This window comes from Aphis gossypii, chromosome 2, assembly GCF_020184175.1.
Source record: "Aphis gossypii isolate Hap1 chromosome 2, ASM2018417v2, whole genome shotgun sequence".
Lineage (NCBI taxonomy): Eukaryota > Metazoa > Arthropoda > Insecta > Hemiptera > Aphididae > Aphis > Aphis gossypii.
Window position 1 is genome coordinate 63782025 of NC_065531.1, and position 21448 is coordinate 63803472.

The 21448-nt window shown below is 26.9% G+C and overlaps 2 protein-coding genes across 8 annotated transcripts in view; one reads left to right on the forward strand and one right to left on the reverse strand.

Annotated features, from left to right (window-relative positions):
- LOC114125986 (2,3-bisphosphoglycerate-dependent phosphoglycerate mutase-like) overlaps nt 1-21448 on the reverse strand; it is a 38198-nt gene that overhangs the window by 10056 nt on the left and 6694 nt on the right. Inside the window, exon 1 of one of the 7 annotated variants that reach the window (XM_050202243.1) lies at nt 8562-8685. The exons of 1 other annotated variant lie outside the window; for it this stretch is intronic. Coding sequence is in view for 2 of the 6 variants with exons in the window: in XM_027989837.2 (XP_027845638.2) it covers nt 4389-4665 (277 nt within the window). In the remaining 4 variants the exon portion in view is untranslated. Of the gene's footprint in view, nt 1-3894; nt 3917-3945; nt 4111-4194; nt 5392-8561; nt 8686-21448 lie in introns of those variants that run through there. 5 more of the 7 variants (XM_027989837.2, XM_050202242.1, XM_050202244.1 and 2 more) reach the window with 5 other exon arrangements.
- Nucleotides 13603-21184, forward strand: LOC114125985 (uncharacterized). Its single transcript, XM_027989834.2, has 3 exons — nt 13603-13943; nt 17147-17585; nt 20783-21184. Exons 2-3 carry the CDS (start codon nt 17193-17195, stop codon nt 20933-20935), a joined length of 546 nt encoding a protein of 181 aa, XP_027845635.1. The 5' UTR covers nt 13603-13943; nt 17147-17192; the 3' UTR covers nt 20936-21184.

The following is a 21448-nucleotide window of genomic DNA, read 5'->3' on the forward strand; positions in this document are numbered from 1 at the left end:
ACTTTATATAAAATAATTACATAAAAGTTGAAATAAGTAGTTACGTAGAATAATTTCTTTAAAACATGCACTAAAGCAGTATCTTTATTTAGTATTAATATAAAAACAAATTTAAAGTTTAAATTGTCATTACTTATACAGCATTCAATCCACTTTAAACCCTGTTCTGCCAGAGGCATTTGCTTCTCTCACTCTCTCTATATACTCACATATATATTTAAATTTTAAATTGATATTGTGGTTTTATACATATATATAGGAATCTTATTACATATCCGTAAGTCGTAACATAAAAAAATTGCACAAATAATTCCTTTAATCATTACGGGATATCCAAAGTACCACGGTCTATTAAAATCGTATAGTATACTTTGAAGTAATTTTTTTTTCACGATTTAATAATCAATATCCGCCCATTATAAATATACTATAAAATAAAACTTATTTTTAGTTCTCAAAACATGTTTTATATTTGTTTGAATAAAAATATATGAATACCAAACACTTTCAATAATACAAACAAAATACAATTGGTGGAAGTACTTGAGTTAAAATATTATTGTTGTAAACTTTTTTGTAGTAATTACGGTTTCGTATTTTGAATAAAACTGAATTTATTACATTTTATAATCAAATAATTAATTCAAAAACCAACAAAATAGTGTTTAGGGAAATTCAGAAATAATTTTAAAAGTTCAATTATAAATTCTAGTACATACAATTTATGAAAAGTACCCGTAGTAAACATATAAAATAAATAAAATAAAACATCTGTGATCTGCAATTTTTACAGTCGAGTTGTAAAGAAGAAAATAAAACCACATAAGTACCTATGATGTTTTATTAATTATTATTGCCAAATTGTATTCATTATAATTCAACGTCTTTTAACTATCTAACTATCCAACTTATTCATTTACACGAATGTTTTGTATTTTATTTATTATAAAAATATTTTACAAATTCAATAATGATAATTTATTTGATAGTAATATTACGGTTTTTTTTTAAATATAATATAAAACAAAATTTACTTATGAATCTAACTCTACTTTGTAGTCAGCATAACAATGCTTTTATATGAATTAACTTTAAAAACATAATACATAGCTTATGTAATTTAATCAATAAAAATAGTAAGCCAAAAACATATAATATATTATAATTTATAATTAATACAATTTTATATTTTTTTCCTAGTATTTTTACCAAGTATATACTATTTATTCTACAAGTATTTAAATAAGTTACATTTTTTATTATTTTAATTGTCGACTGGTCATAGAACTAAGATTTTATACTCATGTATGATTGTTTAATTTGTTTTAAAATTTTTACAAAAGCAATCATAATATTATAAAAAATATTATCAAAAATTATAAGAAATTATTTATTTATTTATAAAGTTCTCATTTTTCATTTATATTTATTATTTTATTTCATTAAAGTATGATAGGTACCTATGTTAATATATTACTTAACTATTATATTACTTATTTTGAATTTAAACATAACTATAATGCTTATATATTGTATGAATATAGTTTCATGAAAATTAAAATGTTTTAATATATTATGTGATCTAGTATAGGTACTTTCAAATTAATACTTCTATTATAATTCTATTGGATATGTAGGTACCTATTTTACTATTAAATGCCTCTCTGTAATATCGTTACCTACTAACTGTACTAAAGACTAAACACGACATTGTAGATAAGATTATGTTGTTATGGTTATTTATACAATTATACTACACGAGTATGCGCGTTTTTATAATACTAACGTTGATATACTAATATATACTAACAAAGATAATAATTATTCTTGTTGGTAATAGGTGCACTGATACTTAATGTAAAATAGTGCAAATAAATCTAAGTTCAATTTTTTTTCCTTGAAATGTTCATGTTTGATTAAATTAATATTCATTAATGCTATATTATCATAAAGTGTACTTATACTATTTTGAGTTTTGTATTGATTCACCAATTAAAATTAAAATTAGGTAGTATTTTATTTCATATTATATAAGTACTTAAAACGCGATAGTTATAACTTATAATAGTAGAATATTGTTACTTTTAATATTTTTTCATGATAAATAAATAAAGTTCGTTGAAAATAAATATAACGGTTACATAACAGAGCAGAAATCAAATACCTAATATTAGAGCATAAAAAATAAGCTCTTATAATAAAGACAATAATAAATTGTATTATAATATTATCTTGCACCGTCAGAATTGTCGAGAAAAATATTTGACAATATCTCAGGAAACCCACATAATTATTATATAAGCCGTAATTACACTGTTTTAAAGATTAGATTTTGATATTTTTTCTAACGTATCGGAATTCTGATATAGTGTATAGTGCATACAATTTACGCATCAACAATTATTAAGAGGACGTAATAGTGGCATATCTTGTTGTATTTGTCCTATATACTATTATACTAACGCAAGCATTATCAAAATTTACGTTCAGAATCTTTTTTACTCTACAATTTTTAATATTACAATAAACCGACTTATTATCAATATTATCTAATGTTAACCTGAGCCCAACGTAGATATTTTTCTGTATTTTTCAATTTTAAAGTATTAAGACAAATCTACAAGAGGTCCTGGATTATAATAATATTCTCGCCTTTAAATTTGACCACAGATCGCAATTTACTGTAATGTTACAAAAAAAAAAAAAACAACGGAGTAGAGTAACACAAATCGTCCTGAACGTAAATTTTTTTATATTCAACATTTGTCAGAAGGGCAGCAAGTGGTATTACTCGTTTGACGTGTCATGCGATATAATGTCCTCTTAAATGCGTAATCAAATCGGTACCTATTATGCAACCCGAAAAAATTGGGCGGTTCGCATTACAATAATATTGTAGGTATTATAGTTAATGTATTATATTAAGTGCATATAGCGCACGGTCTCGATATCGCAGCAAACGATGTCAATGCGGCGGAGGATTCCGCAGAAGAAATTTCGAGAAGCTAGTCGACAGTGATGTCCGCCTTACGCGTGTCTATAGAGAGCGCGATCGGAAGGAGAGTGAGTATCTAACGCGGTGCACCGGAAGCTGGAGAAGAACCGAAGAAGAGTAGAGAGCAAAACGAGAATAAAATAACATTAATCTTTGTAATCGAATAAGATATCAAAATTCCATGTAATAATAATTAATAATAAACGATTGCGATATATATATATATTGAAGTGTCAAATAGCATTGCCGGAACACGGTGAATCGATTGTGACAGAAAAATTAAGTGTCGGCGCCGTTATCGTCGTCGGAGATTTTGATTAAAAATTGGCGCCAAAACAATACGCGGCCGAAACATATTTTTACTGTGTACATACACTCCAAACAGTCTGACACGGCGCGAGACACGGCGACGGGATCAATATAATATTATTATTATTATTATACGACGACGACGACAACGACATTGTTGTTATTTTTTTGGTTACGTCGATGGAGATAAGTCTAAGACGTAAAAAAAAAAAATATACTACATCGGTCATCGACATAATTTTACATATTATCGTGCACACACGTACGACGTATTATGTACTTATAATACCTATGCCCTATATAGACGTTAATTATTCTAAGCACAAGCACACACGGTGCACCGAGTCGATCGCTATACGAGACAGAACGGGCGCAATAATAATAATAATAATAATAATAATAATGATAATAATACGTAATAATGGCATGAAAATATTAAACACGGCGATCATGCGAATAATAATAATAATAATAATAATAATAATAAAAATATTACAATAATGACAATATTACTGATAACAAAGATTATTAAAATATATTCCAAGCAATTAAGCAAACGTTTAGAGTAGATATAATATTATTATACCTACCCATTATATTATGATATTATTGTATTATATTTTCAGACGTGTGGTACGTACCTATGTGGCGTTATGTATGCAACGTATATTAATTATAATATAAACGTAATATGCGTTAAAAATTCAATAAATAAATAAATAATAATCGTAAAAAAGATAACGAATTTATAAAATTACATATTATTATTGTTTTAATATTAATATTACATTAAATCACCGGGAAAAAAAACTATGAAAAAAAAAAAAAAAAAAAATTAAAAACAAACCGAAATAGTAAAAACAAAACAATGCGTAATGTTTACCACCTACTTGCGATAGAAACACTACTGATATAATAATATATATCGTGGCTGTATGTGTGTGTGTGTGTGTGCGTGCGCCGATCGCGCGCTTGCGTGTGTGTGTGTGTGTGTTTGTGCGCGCGCGGGTCGCAGCGCGCCGTCGCCTTGCCGTTCGCTTGCTCACCGGGGCAGTTCCAACACTAAATACGCAGACGGCCGTACCGAAGTTATAATACGGCGTGGCACGGCCCGACAGGCCTGCAGGCGCTGCTGCTGCTGCTAGTAGACGGCGGCGGCGTGGCGTTTTTGTGCGCACCGCGTGTTTTGGTTCTTCTGCCGATGTTGTTGTTATTGTTGTTGTTGTTGTTGTTGTTGTTGTTGTCGTCGTCGTCGTCGCTGATGGTTTTTTTTTTTTTTTTTTCAAATAGGTAGGTAACGCTCCCGGTCGGACCGGATCTGCGCCTCGACCGTTGCACCGATCACTGCAGCAGACGGACATGCACGGCGCAATCGTGCCGCACGGGCGGGGAGGGCCCCCTCCCCACTCGCGCCCGAATTCGTTTTTCCGGGGGACGTTTTATATACCGGCGCGGCGCCGCGACCGACACACACGGTGGAGGGGTCGTTGTCGTCGTGGTCGTCGTCGAGGCGCGTGCGGGGGGGAAATAATGCGACCCGCGCCGCGGAGAGGGGAAGAAACCGGGTGGCCGTCTTACGCGCGAGTAGTATGTGCTGCCGCTGCAGCGCCGCCGAGTGCGGTTTTTAACGGATGTCCTCGGCCGTGTTTAACGTGCACTGCTATATTATATTATATACTGCTACGTTATATTATTATTATGTTGTACGATATAATGGTAACGTACACGACACGCACCGGAAACGGCGTGGATTGTTCGTTTACACAGTGAAAGAAATGTTCACCGGGATAGGTATGCGGCGTGTCTGCGCGACGGCGGCGGCGGCGGCGGCACGGGGAGGGATGTTGGAATGTTTAAAAAACAGTGCGTGGTAAAAATATTGCTGATGAAATATCCTCCAGTTTTTCGACATAAGGGATGCCGTTACCTCGCAGCGTTCGGCGCGCGCACACGAACACGCACACGCACACGTACACGCACGATACGAAATCGCGGAGTTCGGTGGTATTATCGCGTGGCGTCGCTGCCGAATAACAAACAACGTAAATACACGATCGTACAACACTCGCACCACGCTCGTTTTATCGGGTCGATCACACCGAAACACCGCCGCCGCGCAGGCCACCGTGTGCAACAACGCAGACAACGTCAGACAGACCGACACGGACAGTGTGTCGAAAATCCTCCGAGTGTGTGCGTGTGTGTGTGTGTGTGTGTGTGGGTGTCAGTGGCATGTCGGATGAGTGGCACTTGGGGCCCTCTGCCATTGAATCGAGTCAAATGACAAATTAATCAAAAATTTAAAAAAAAAATTTCAATTACATGTTTTTTTTTTTTATTATTATTATTTAGTTAAATATTTGAGTGTGGCAATTTCTATGGCAGTTGTTGATCGTTTCTGATTTTGGACCCCGCAATCGATTTGGCACTATAATAATTTATATATTTTTTTTTTCTTTCGATAATAATAGATTTGTAGTCCTTGATTTGCCCAGTGGTTAAGCCACTGATGTATGTATTTTTATGTAGACTGCAGTATTGATCAAAAACAGCCTTTTGATACTTTCTGTAACTTCGAAATGATTCAAATAATTTATTGTCACAGTTATTAATGACCATTGATTCGACTTAACGCCACGCTGATTTTTCACAAAATTGGTGATTTCCTGAGCGACACGCTGAAATTTTCACGGCCGTTCGACGGGCTTCGTGTACAGTTATGGTGTCTTATCTCACTTTCTCTCACTCAAAAATTCTTCCCTTTTCGCGCGAACAAAAACTGGCACGTTCCATGTATATTATTGCGATATATTTAAACTGATCCGTTCTCCTTTTGACACTCAACCGCGATATAAATTACTCGTCATTAATTAATATCAAACTATTCACACTATGATATTATATGAATATATAGCCGAGTAAAATTTATATATAAGAGTACTAAAACAGTAAAACTACACTATCGTCAAATAATGCACTGTGATTAAAACACGTTTTACCTTATTGTAACTAATAATATTGAACGTCATTATTATAATTTATGCATATCGTCATTTAATCAATTTCATATTATTTTAGGTCGATATGTATAGTTTTTACTATATCGACCCATTTACTTATGCCTCATATTATGGCGAGTGTAAACGTTTTTCATAATTGTGGATCGTACTTGTGTCGTATGACGAGCATTTAGAAAGGTCAAATTTTTGTAATTAATCTATACATTTTAAAAATTTATAAAAAATTTATTACCAGCTCCACTAATAATAATACTAAGTAGGTACAATGATCAAATCATTATAGAAAACATTATAATACGTCGATTTGTTTAAATTAACATTAACATATTTTCTACCTATTTAATCGTTATATGTAATTTATTGAAATATACGCTGTAATTATTTTTATAGTGATTGTGGGTATATCGATGTAATTGAATATCGCGATTTCTTATAAATAAAGCTCGGATTTTTATGTATTTATTACATTAATATATTATGTACGTTTACATTGCATAAGCTAGTATAACTACGAGCTAAAAAGGTCAAATATTTAATTTATTTTCGAATTATAAATAAATAAAATAAAAATTATATTCTTATAATATCACAAAACATTACAAAACATTACTGATTTACGACTTAATTATCTTTATTGTAATTGGTTACACAAAATAAATACATTTTAAAATGTATTATTTATTAAAAATAATCGCCAATTCAGCTGTAAAAACCTGACTTACATCTGCAATTAAACGATACTTCTCCTTTTTCAAATGTCATTGAAGATCGCTGTAGAAATTCAAATAAGCATCTCTAAATAATATCTTTTATGTTTTTGCATCCTGCATTATAAATATGTAGTAAATAATCTGTCACATTAGAAAATAATATAAAAGACTTCATATAAATAAAAGTTAAAAATAATCAAAAAAAAAAAAAAAATTATACAAGAGCAAAATTTAAAAAAATTTATCGACTGTATTTTTTTAATTTGGTGGTAAACATAATGTTCAATTACATATACTTTATAACAAGATTTTTGGATTTATATTTTTTAATGAAAACGAGTTTAATATTACATGTATACAAAATTGTGTTACTCAGAAATACACAAACTTTAATAACAAAATATTGCCTAATAGACGCTAATAGTTTTAGAAACATGCTAATATTGCGAATTTAAAACGCTTATACCTATTAGACGTAGACAAATTATCGCTTGATTTTTTATTCAATCATATTATTATTTGTAGTTTTGTTTACATTTCAAAATATCAAACAATTTTTTTCCATTATGAATTTATTTCAGTTTAAAAAAAAAATGCTACTTATAAGTGATAGGCTTTAAACTTAAGTAAACTTTGATTATTAATAAAACGGATAATTTACAAAAAAATTTTTTTTTTGTTCTTCTATTTTTGAAAGTAATAAAAATTATATAAGAAAAATATAGTCAAATCAAATCTAACTTACTCGACGACATGGTAATTAAATATTTTTTTAGATGAAAGCTTGAAAATTATTTCAGTGGTATGAACCATCGCCTCCCCTATCACTATTTATGAATATAAGTTATTAATAAATAGATACTGTATTAAGATAGCGCATGGATTTTCGGATATCTAATAAAATAAATCCCATTAAAAATGATTGATATGGAAATACCATAAGATGTCGGTATTCCATCAGATAAAATTTTATCTAACAATAAGTTCATAAATACATGTCATATGAAGAAATATACGTCTATACTAGGTAGATGTTAATTCGCTTCTATATGTTTAATATACTTAACACATTTAATAGTCCAATAATAAATAGGTATTTTCCGAATAGGAAAATGTTAGCTTATCTTTTTACTGATTAAATTAAAAATATTAAGATCCAATACGAAAATCTTGAGACTTCTTAGCCCGACGGCTCTATTGAATATATACTTATGTAAGTATGAACTATACATATTACACAATAATTACATAGTTTATTAAGGACAAATTTTTAAAGGAACATTTATAGTTAACGTTAAGTTAAAAAATAAAAATAAAATAAGTAATAATACATAAATATAAATAAATTAGTTTTATTAGTCAATTAAATCCTAAGTTTACAATGCCCTTAAAAGTTTAATTAGTGGCACAGCAATATTTTATAATATGTGACTATGTTTTATTTCTTTTGTAACTAAATTGCTATTTTTATAAAGAATTAAACGGTTGTAAACATTTTATATTTTTAACAAAAAAAAATAATTTTACCTTAAGATAAGGATGATGGACCACGCAGATTCTTGACACTTGATTTCTATATAGCTGTTAATTTTAAGCTTAATGATTTTTACTACGTACGTCGGAAAAGAATTACCATACAAACATATTTTAGCTTATGATGGTAAAGAATTTCCTCACAAGTTACTAAACAAAATATTAACATATGTGACATATTTTTCTTGTGAACTATATATATATACGTGATATGAGTGCCTCTCCCTTCCAATCAAAAATCCTGGCTACTTCTCGTTATCATAATTTTTTATCACGTGCAATATATTTAAATACTGTTCTACTACCTAACTAGCTATTAAGGGGCTAATATTGGCAATAAATATGTTAATATTATAATATAAATAATATGTAACTTTTATATTTTAATAATAATCAGTACCATACTGTAATAATTTTATGATTTTCCGAGTTTATCTCTTTTATGTTTTGACTACCTACTTAAATAAACAGAATTGAAATTATAACAATAAGACGTATACTCAAATTTATTTAATATTTTTACATGTTTTGTTTTTTTTTTCTAACACAATAAATATGAGGCTAGAAAAATTCTTTGATGTTTATTTTACCTATTTGTATTTTATGATCAACATTTACCATATTGATAAAATACTATAAATATTTATATTTTAATGATTTGTAGCTTAGTAGCTTACAAAGTTACAAAATATAATAAATGTATATATATATATATGTGATTGCATATTATATATTGTATATAATATTTAATGGAAACTAATTTCAATCAATTTTTACTCGATATCTAGTGTACAGTATGCTACAACAATAAAAATATATATGCTTTATAGACTCGTCGGTACATAGTTTTTAATATTTATATATACATGTACTGTAGTACTAATTATTATACTGCATTCTGTATTATATATTGAATATACATACAATTATTTTATTATAGTCTGTAATTTTAACTTTATTGTAACTTAACAGTGAGCTACCTGTTACAACATATTGTAAGATTGACTTTTGTATAATATTTTAGTTTAAAAAATATAGATACAGTTTACAGTATATTTGATGGACGTTTTTAAAAATTAAAAAGATGATTTTATTGACTTATATGCAAAATAAGACAATGAATATAATAAAATATAAAATATTATATACATTATACATGTCATCACAGTAATATCATTATAATATATAAAAATATAAAACCATACCTTATGTCCTTCTTATTAGTTATTATATGTGTATTTAAAAAAAATCTTTTATATGTGTCTAGTTTGTTTTTATCACAGTGAATACTGAATAGTATTACATGCAATCAGTGGTATGCCAAAAGGGATACAGGTTAAGGGTTATATCCCTCCACCCATCGTTTTTTTTTTAGTCAACACTACGTTAGTTAGAGTGATTATTATAGCTTATATAGGTATTAGTTATTACATAGTACCTACCTACCTATACTTATTATGTTCTGCGATAAGACAAAACACGTACAGAATCGTATCAAATGTGGTACCTATTATAAATTAAACTTGAGTATAAATGTATAATCATTTATCAGTTGTCAAAAACTACTTCAACGCTTATAAAATGTTCATCGATATATCATTATACAGTTGTAATTATAGACTATGATATACTTATAAGTTATAAATGATATCTTAATCTATGGTTGTAAACCTAACCCATATAAAGCACCCCTATATTTGTATCTTTGGACCACAATTCGCTAAAATATATGATTATATTTACAACTCCTCTACCATTGAACATTTTTAAGTATTTAGTTTATAGCAATATAGGTAGAATATATTAACTTTGTTTAAAATAAACAAAATACATAACTGCCCATACTTCAAAGTTTGATGACTTACTATGAAGATTATATAAGTATATGTGATAGCATAAAACCCCGTCGATATCTTACGGTAGCGTATCTTTCTTATTTACAACATAATATAAAGAGTATTAGAATGTAAATTTTTCCAAATTTCCAAAATACTAAATTTAATGCTATAGTTAGGTAAAGAGTCATATTTTAATTGATACAGCACTTAAAGAGTTATTATTATTATATTGGCTTACTATATTACTATAATATGAGTAATATGTATAAAATAGAAATTTAGAGTAGGTATATAGTATACCTATATCTTTATTATAGTTCAATATTTTTTTTTTCTATGAACATTAATTGTTTCTAAAATAAAATTGAAATTATTAAACATTAAAGGTATAAATGCATAGTGGTATATCAAATAGAATTTTTTTTAATAAGTTATAAAACTATACAAAATCTATACATATATTTATACATAATAATTATTAATTACATGTGATGGTTATGATCTCGAAAAGAGAAAATATATAAATGGGGGTGGGTTGCATAAATAAAAAGTCGCACATAAAAGAATCTTTTATGATCCAATAAAAAAAAAAAATAGATAGGTACCTGATACATTGTAACACTATTTTTATAATTTATACTACTACTGATTTATACTGCTATTTACTTATCACTATTAAAAAAAATATATTATACTAGGCATTAATAGCATTATTGTGACATTATTGTTGGTGACCATCAAATACCATATATACGCAGTAAATATTCATTGTATGTAATATAACTAACTATTATGATATAATATTGCTAAATGCTATAAGTATTCTTACGATAATATATTAATTTTGATAAAATTGAATAAATCTATAAATCTAAGAATGTTGAAAATTGATTAATTTTTATTCATAATGAATAAATCTTTTAATTCCTCAATTATTTCAGAAATTCTCATTGATAAGCTTAAAATAAAAAAAAAAATCACATAATTATATTATACAATATAATATATTTTATAGCCTATGATTTGGAATGAAATCTATTGAGGAAAACGTGCAGTGGAATGTAAAAATTTTTTTGTCGTACTTTCATATATTTTTGTAGGATAAATATATTAATATACTTCTTTAACTAGGTCAAAATGTAGAAAATAATATACACATAAGATGGAATTGCAATACAATCTTAAGGTTTAATTTTTATTTAATAAATACAAACAGTAAATTTTTAGTTATGGTAAACAAAAGTAACCCTAAATTCTCTTTCAATGTCATGTAAATACACTATTATAAAATTAATTGTTAATTTAAATATATTTGTCTAGGTACCTATCTTTGATTTATTATACTTAGATTAAATATCTGTAGACAAAAATGTATTGCATAACAATTATTAGCTATCCCTTGTTCTGCTCGCAATCTAAATTTTTTCTAATATTGTAGTTAAGTTAACGTCATACATTAACAATATTAATTAACCATTCAAATCAATTATAAACATATTTATACATATAATTCTTCCTAATTTAGAAATATTCAAATAGGTTTTTTTAAACCAATAATCAATATGAATATTACTGTAATGGTGCAATCTTACAATGCTCAAATAAAAATGTACTTATTAAAGTAAATTTATATAACATAAATACTTAAGGATATTAAAGTCTCTAACAATCTTGTAAAGGATTTGAACTATTTCAGAATTTAGAAGACCATCAATCAATATAACTATAACTTAGACTTTAATAATAATTTAAGAAAATTATTGTATTCTTTTTTATTTTTAAAAATTCAAACTAGGATTATATATTTATATGAATATATTATGTATTATCTTATTAGTATAAGATTCATTATATTCCATAAAAAGTAACAACAATTAAAACAGGAAAAGTTTTAATCTTAAATTAAAAGTAATGCGTAGATACGTTACTTAAGAGGTCAAGACGATTTATATCAGTAAAATAATCACAACAAAATCAAATAACCGATAAATGAATAAAAAATTTAATTAGGTATCACAATCTTTCGTTTTGATAAATGTCAGACGAAAATAAGGAATGTTTAATTATGTATTATACCTATATCTTAATGGAAATATAATAAAAGTGATAAATTTGTATAAAAATAAGTACAATACGTACACCATTTAAGTAAAAATTACTTCTACATCAAAACGAAATTATTTTACAGAATTTATCTTGTTACTATTGTAATTTGCAAGAAGTTTTTCTCTAAAACATCAACATTGAATCTTTAAAAGTTATAAATATATTACTTGTTCGATATGTGAATTTGTCTCTGTTAGCTTAAATTTTTATGAAATAAATTTATGAAATTCAATATTATACTAAAATGGATTCTAAAAATAAATACATTTTTTATACGTACTGATTTTGAGTATAAGTGTATTAAAAATATGGTTGTATATTGCAATAATTTCTACAGTTCCAATATTTTCAATAATCTCTAAATACATCAAATTTAATTAACCAGTTTGATATTTTTTGTATTTTAATATTTTATGTACCATTAGGTATCATGTTTATAACATGATGAGTATTGAATATTAATTATGTATAATAATTAAATAATAATAACATACAAATAATATTAAATTAAATTAAGTTATCTAAGTTGCGACATTATACATTGAAATAAAAATTCTAGTGACCTTAGTACATTATAATGTTAAAATATATATTTATACAAACAATAAAAAAAAAAAAAATTAATAGAATTTATATAAGTATTGGGATAAATGATAATTATTGAAAAACATATTTTATTCTAAACTCCAGTGAAAAATTATATATTTGCGTGGGAGGAAGAAGTTGAATTACATGTATAAGGATTGATGTCTCCTTGAGTTAAGTTTATATGATATAATTTTACATCTTAATAATTATAATACAATTCAAAATATTTTTATCTTTGTTAGGTGTTATTAAATAAAATTCCATCTCCCCTCCTTGAAGAATACAAATTGTTTTCTCAATGCACACATTTTAGTTTTGATATTATACAAACCTAGTAATATTAATTTAATATACTTTTTATGTGAAAATAAATGTGATTGATGTCCATCCTATATGAAAATTATATATGAGCAAAATCGCCGAGAATCTATATACGGTTAAGAAATCAATAGAGGCTACACTGCATATACAATTCGTCAGCATCGGGGGAAAAAACAATAAACACTATTATAGTGGCTCACAATATAGGAACAGCTAAGGTTGTACGCTAAAATATTAAATTGCCGGCTTTAGTGACTCATGGACGTTTCTGTGCGCAGTTTATGTCATCTATTCCTCCAGCAGACATCAGGATATTGTACGCAGAGATCAGTTTGACTGATTAATTTCATTAAAAGTGCTCATAATAATATATTAATATAGTGATAAAAATCGAACCGCGATTGTGCACAGTATCAATGAATTCTTTTTAAATTATAAACGTCAATAAAGCACTCAATAATTTATTATAATAACATGATAAACATACAGACAAATGCTTTTCTACTTGTGCCTAGTTTGAATAGTAAGTATCCATTTATGATTATCAGTTATCAGTCATATATTATTATGTTCGAATTTTTTTTCCTGTGAACATTTTGCTTTTCATTTACTATTTGTTCGAATGACAGTCTTAATATACTCTACGTCAATTAATGAATTGTAAAAATAGATATTGTTTCAATTAACTAACAGCATCGGCCACATTATTATACAATGATTCACGATACTATATACTATCAAGTTAATAATATGGTGACAAGTAGTAGAACAATTGATCAGATTTTATTTTATTTCATTATTTTTATACTTCAAACTGTTTTATTGTTATATAAGACTGATTTAATCTCTTTCAATACAAAAATTAGATCTTTCATTACAAAAATGTATAACAAGTTCAGAATAATAAAATTCATTAACCATTATTTATCGATAAATACTTATTTAAGATTTTCCAAATGTATGTAACTATGATAATGATATACTTAACTAATATTCAAAATTACTAAAACCATTTTTTTAAGTATACCTACCAATTTTAAATTCTAATTATGAATAGATTTCTTACGTACCAATAATTATTGTTTATTTAAAATTGATACCTTTTTGATTTATTATTTATTTTTCATTACCTACCTATTAATATGACTTACAATAATTGATTTAAACAGGTATGAATATGAACACATACCTAATTCGTATATCTATCACTTAAATACGTATTTAAGAAAAATCTGATTAAAGTTATAACATTATTTTCATTTTTGACACTAAAATTAAATTTACTAAACATCAATAAGTATTGTTAATTGTATTAATTGCAATAAATTACACAAGTTAATAAACATTTGTCATTTACCATTAAAAATTAATTATACCGTCATAGAAGTCACAACTATTAAAATCATTAACATTTTTTTACAGTATCAACAATATGCGATTACAAACATTGAATACCGTAATTATAATTGTATACAAATATTAATAATTTAATAATATATTTACACCAGTATAAATGACGTAAAAGCATACAGTGTTTTTTGTTCTAAACTCTTATCAATAATTTGCTAAAGAAAATTTGTATACAATTAATAATTACATAATCAAAAAAATGTATTATATATATTATTATTGTCATTGGAAAAATTAATTAAATTTATCAACTACAGTTGATGTAGTTTAGATTTACAAATGTGTTTGGAGTTTATACGTCATAACATAAAATGAATTCGATTAAAAATTCAATCAAAATGATATTCATAACTTTTGAAAAATTACCTACAAGTGGAAATATTTGAAAATCAAATGATTTAATCGTAAAATTTTGAGCTGGCATATTTTACATCTACGTTGACTGTATTTGTAACATTAATACAAACATGTATATAGTATGATAAATCATAAATAATAATGTAGTGAATAATGCATTACGTCGTTAAGTGTACTAATGAATTAAAAAATATATATACCGACGGTATAAAATGTCACTGTGGCTTTATTATATTAAATTACTGTATGGTATAAACACTATAAACCATAAACTCACTAGGTATATGGCAGGATCCATTGAACCACCAAAAGAATTTATACTTAAGTATTCTGTTAGAATAGGTAACGTGAAGGTGCCAGTCCACAAGGTCATCATCTAAAATAAGGCATGATGGTAATGTCAATGAAAGTTTGAGGTTTATTATTTATTATTATAATATAATTGCGATTTATTTTTATTTTTTATTATTAGAAGTAGTCAGTATAAATATCTATTGTTATTTTGTTGTTCCTCGCGAATCGTGACTGCACAATGCTCGTCCGCGCGGTATAAAAAAAAAAGTCAAGGACACAATCGTACGTTTTACAAACAAACCACACACGTGATTCGGATTTCAAACTTCAAAGCCATTCGCTGTTGTGGAGAATGGAGATTACAATCTAGAATAATATTATTATATTATAATGTCAATCACGGCTTCTACGACTATTGTATAGACTAGTATTGTACTGATAAGAAAACATCAACCTGCAAGAAGACAGGAAACCATGCAACGCGTTTAATATGTATAGAAATATTCGTTCAATCGAAAACTAATGACAATCATCATGCCCAATCAGTAATCATTATATTACAGTACTAAAAAATACCATCTACTATACAATCCTCTAGAGGGTATGTACTCCCTGGTGTATTTACGGAAAATTACCTTCATTAGCTAACACCCTCCAGATAAAAATAAAATGAGTATATTAAATGTGTTCCATAAAAGTCATTGTTGAATAAAAGCTATCTATTAAATATTACACTAATGAAAAATATTTGATTACTATTCCATACGGCGTTAATTAAAAAAAAAATGTTTTACACGAAACTGTTAAGTATTAAAGTATATACATTTAGATAATCATTCAATTTGATACAGTTAAAGCCCTCGGTTGCCATTTTTCTTTGAGTAATAATGTCAATTATATTATGGTAATAGTATACCAAAGTTTATTCGATAATTGTGTAAAATACTAATACTAATATGTATATATTACCTTCCTAGAAAAATAGATGTCCTTTTAATTTTAACTTTAAGTTGTATAATAATTTGAAAGAAACAAGACTTTCATCGCCAAATAATAATCATTTAATTTTACTAGATAACAAATATTCAAATATAATATTATCAACTTTGAAAAGTATTAAAATACTAAATTAATATTAATCTATAAATACTAATTTTAATAAATTGTAGGATTTTAATTATTTCGATAATATTATGTTTTATTGTTATCTATTAATTAACGGAAAATTGTAACTTAATAGTTTATATACTATTGATGGTTCAATTAAAGTATTAAAGTCTATAGTAAAGTTCAAAATTGATATAATACTCGATAATATTTAAGATCGTTTTTCATTTTATAAGAAAATAGAGATGAATATAAATATACTATACTACATTCTTTTTTTAGTCTCATTCAGATATATATGTAAACCTTTTAATTTAAAAGTAAATTCAAAGAAACCTTAGATGTCTGTAAATACTAAGTAGTGTTGTAAATGCCTATGTGTTATAGTACAAACAATTTGTAGTTTTTAATATGGTTGAACATAAATAAAAAAAATGTATTATATAGAAATACAAATAGGTATATGTATCAAGAACGGTTGACTGATCACTGGACACTGATGAGTTTTAACTGAAGACTTGAGTCTATACAAAATTACTCAAAATTAATACATTTCAGAAACGATGGACAGCAACGTTTGCCCAAAAATCGAAAAACGAGCGTGATGCCAATCAACGGAAATGCGTTGGCCAAGTACTTGGTCATGGTGTCACAAGTGATCGCTTGGTGTACAGTCAGCGCGATGCTGTTGCGGAGGGGCCTGAACCAGGTGAATGCGGCCTCGCAGCAACCGCCGTCGCCTTTTTCGTACGACACTAAGCCTTACGGTGGTCCGGACGTAGCATTCAACGACAACAACGCGACATCAACCGCGGCTACGGACTCTAACCACCACAAGCATGGGACGTCGACGGAAAAGTCGTTCAACGAAAACGGTACGCCTGCCGTAGTAGCAGGCGTAGTAATGATCGCGATCGCAGTGATCATGTTGATCATCAGCCCCACGATCATGGTGATGAAAATAATCGAGAAACGCAAGAAAAGGATCCTAGACACGGTAGGCATATAGCGCATCAAAACGAAAAATCAGACGAAAACTTTGTTAAAAGAACGTCGTACCCGTAGTATGTGTTATCTCCGTCTTACATGGCAAATTTTCGTTCACCGGTTTCAAGAGCATGCTGTTAGATTTGATATTAGAAAGAATCGACATAATATATAAAACTTAAAGGTAAATTTATTCCACTTAGCCTTTTATTGATATTATTATTTTAAGTAAGTTATGACCTTTTTGAAACTGTACATTTTAAAATGATCATAACTTATTTTAAAATAATAATATCAATATAAGACTATATGGGTTCTTAGATAAAAATTTTACCTTTAAATCTTATAATAGGTCAATTAAACTCTAATATCAAAACTTATAATACACTATTGAAACTGGTTGAATGAAAATTTTCCATGTCGTACGTGTGTAAGACGGAGAAAGCACGCGTGGGTACAACGTCCTCTTAAATATGTATAATATGTTCTGCGGGTTAGGGTGGGTTGACTACGTATACGAGTTTCGGGTGCTGAGTTTTTGTCGGTTCAAAAAATCATATCGATATCATTGTAGGTATTTAAACGCGTTAAGTTTTTGAGTTATTATTATTATAATTTATAACATTTATAATATAATATGTAGTTTCTTACAAATATTTTCCATAATATGTGTTATGAATACAGTCATATATAGTTTGACATGACTTAAACATAATAGACAAAAATTAAAAAGTTATACAATAATTCATAACCCCCTTCCCATCAACAAACCAAGTATCAATACAAAATAAAGCTAAGAAGTTAGCTAGAAAGTTGGAAAAACATAGATTATAATTAAATATATCTACACCATTCTAATTTAAGTTTCTTGAATATACGGTTTAAAAAGTTTAAAATCATAGAATTTATATATATATATATATGTATATTATAGACATATATTAATTTTAAGAATCCTACAAGTGTAAATGAATAATTATACAGAAACTGAACTTTTTATACTAAAATGTTTCTTTAACTAAGGAATATGTGCAATGTATTAATATTTACTATATATTAATATGTTTATAATTTACTTAATTAAAAATACTAAAAACCAATAATAATAAATTTATAAGAAGCCATAGACATGCAAATAAAATTTTAAATTTATATAAAACATTATCTGTTAAATAACTAACGGCTTTGTAGTCAAAGTCTAACACAAATTAAGTATATTATAATGAAAATAGGTTTTACAATTTATTATTTTATTTTTACTTTCAATTTATACGCAATTAAAATCATTGGAAAACTATTTCCTAAATTAATAATTTTTAAAATAATATACCAGTGTAATAATAATATTATAGTTATTATTCTCTTTATAGGTACACTCTATTTTATAATAATTGTACTAAAATATGTTTATGGTAACGTTTTAGGTTTAAAAGCCCAATTAATATAATTCCCACATTATTGTTATTATATACCCGCCACTACCACGACCATCCACTTAAATTAAAAGTAATCAGGTGCATCAAAAGCACGTCCTAAGCACCCCTCTGTCTATCTCTGTCTGTTTTCCAGATTTGACGCTCTCCGTACTTAGATAGATCAAGTGATTATTAGAGACTAAAAATATAGTTTTAGAGCTATAATTATTTTCCTACACAACATATTATTGTACCTCCATTGATAGCTATTATATATATAGTATTTGTATAGCTGGTATAAATTAGTATTAAGTTTACTGTATACTATATAGGTCCATGTTGGTTTATTATAATCAATGATATTATCTGCTGGCAGTAATAATTATTGTAATCGAAACGCATTTGTTCTATTTATTGTGAATCGTTAACAGAGAAATTACAATATTTGACCAATTAATCATGTGCCGAAACTAATACGATGCTTTTGTTATTTATTTGCTTCGGTGAACCCAACTAGTTTTTTTATTATTACATTAATATGGTTAATGGTTATTTATATTTAAGTATATATTATAATAATATTTCAAAAAAAACTTTATATAATTTCCTATTATTGATTTTGATAAAAACGTCTTGAAAATAATAATAATTATATAAAAGCGGCAGAGAAACTGCCAAACGAGACTAATTTTTTAATATTATAGATTATTTTATTTTTCTTACATCTTACAAATACCTATTACCTATATTTATCGAGTGTTCTGCATTAAACAAATAATTGGGTGTATAATATATAAAATTATATATTGTTAAAATGCTTTGAAGCAGATTTTAATAATATTATAAAAATTATAGATATTATCATCAGCTACGAATTGATACGGTATAGGATAGCAGAAACATACTCTAATTGAACATTTTTAATATTTTCAAAGTAGGCTTAAACTATTATAGAAACCTAGGTATTTATAAGATTTTTTATATTTTACAGTATGAAAATAATTATGTTATGAACTTCATTTTTTTTGATAAAAATATTAATTTGATTCTTCTAAAACAATACCTAATATTTTAATTTATCTACCTATATTTAGTTAGTATGACGCAGACACAGTTGTATACACGAGTCACAACTCACAAGTTTTATTAATTATTATATTGTTTATTATAAGTTGTAAAAATAATAATTCCTTGCACATGAACGGAATCAGTGATCATGAATCGCCTATAGTAAACCATAGAACTTCCATTGATAAAGTTTTTTTTTTTATTTTTTATTTCTGGGTCATCAGTTATTCCTGTCTGTCAATAAACTCAATCACAAAACATTACTCCGAGGTGTAAAATTGATTGTTGTAAAGCTTAGTATTCGTACATTAAAAAATAACAATAACCATTTACATATAATTTGTTTTTAACTGTACTTAGAGTCAGTTGTTAACAACTGTTGTTGATGATGTCATTGTACTAACAGTAAAGAGCCTACATGGGAAAAATAAATACTCTCTCTCTTTTTCTTTTTTAAAATAATGACAATAGAGTTAACAATTTCTTTTAACGAATATTCATACTTGGAACAATTCACATAAAAATATCAACCAAATATACAATAACGATAAGATAATAATGCTATACAGTCAGTCTACTTTATTATAAGTTATAAAAAGCCTCAGCGGACGTTTTGTTAAATGTTGCTATAGGTATACCTATCACCTTCTGTGTGTGTATGTATAAAATATAAAAATACATCTTAATTTATTAAACTAACTAATGATATATTTTGTTTGTATAGGAATTAGAATCTCCGCCTAAATATGAAGACGTGGTGGAAAGCGCCCCAAGATATTCGTCATTATTTGTATTTAATAATGATGGTGAAATGGCATTAGTGACTGAAAATATATTACACAAAGAAAAGGATAATATTCAAAAACAACTTGTTTGAAATAATTAATTTTATATTATACTATCTACTTCACATTACTTACACTGCCACTACATCGATTGGCTTACGGTAGATAGCTATTCAAAAACTATTATTTATTGATGGTATAATTTAGCGTATAAACCTAAACTTATAAGTTAAAACACATAAACAGGAAAATATTGTTAAATTAAATGAGATAAAAGAAGTAAATATAAAGTAATAAAAATGTATTCAATAAATGTTTATAAAACTGTTATATATATTTTTATATGTGTAATTATTATTATTTTTTTTATTTTACATGGATGATATTTGACATTTTATTACAAATTGTAATGTTTCATGTAGTATTGTTAAATTTAATCATTTTTTAAAGAAAATCAATAACAGCCCACAATAAAAATTTTACATTTTTTCAATATACTGCAGAAAACTGAATGAGCTGATATAAAGATCATTCTATTTCTAAGGGAAACTTCAAATTTACAAACAATAATACATTAAGTAGGTAATTAATAAGAGTACTACGCC

Excerpts from the sequence above, each read along its gene's own strand:
- LOC114125985 (XM_027989834.2), top strand. The coding sequence starts at position 17,193 with ATGCCAATCAACGGAAATGCGTTGGCCAAGTACTTGGTCATGGTGTCA. Across the intron at positions 17,586-20,782 it reads AGAAAAGGATCCTAGACACG|GAATTAGAATCTCCGCCTAA; the intron begins GTAGGCATATAG and ends TTGTTTGTATAG.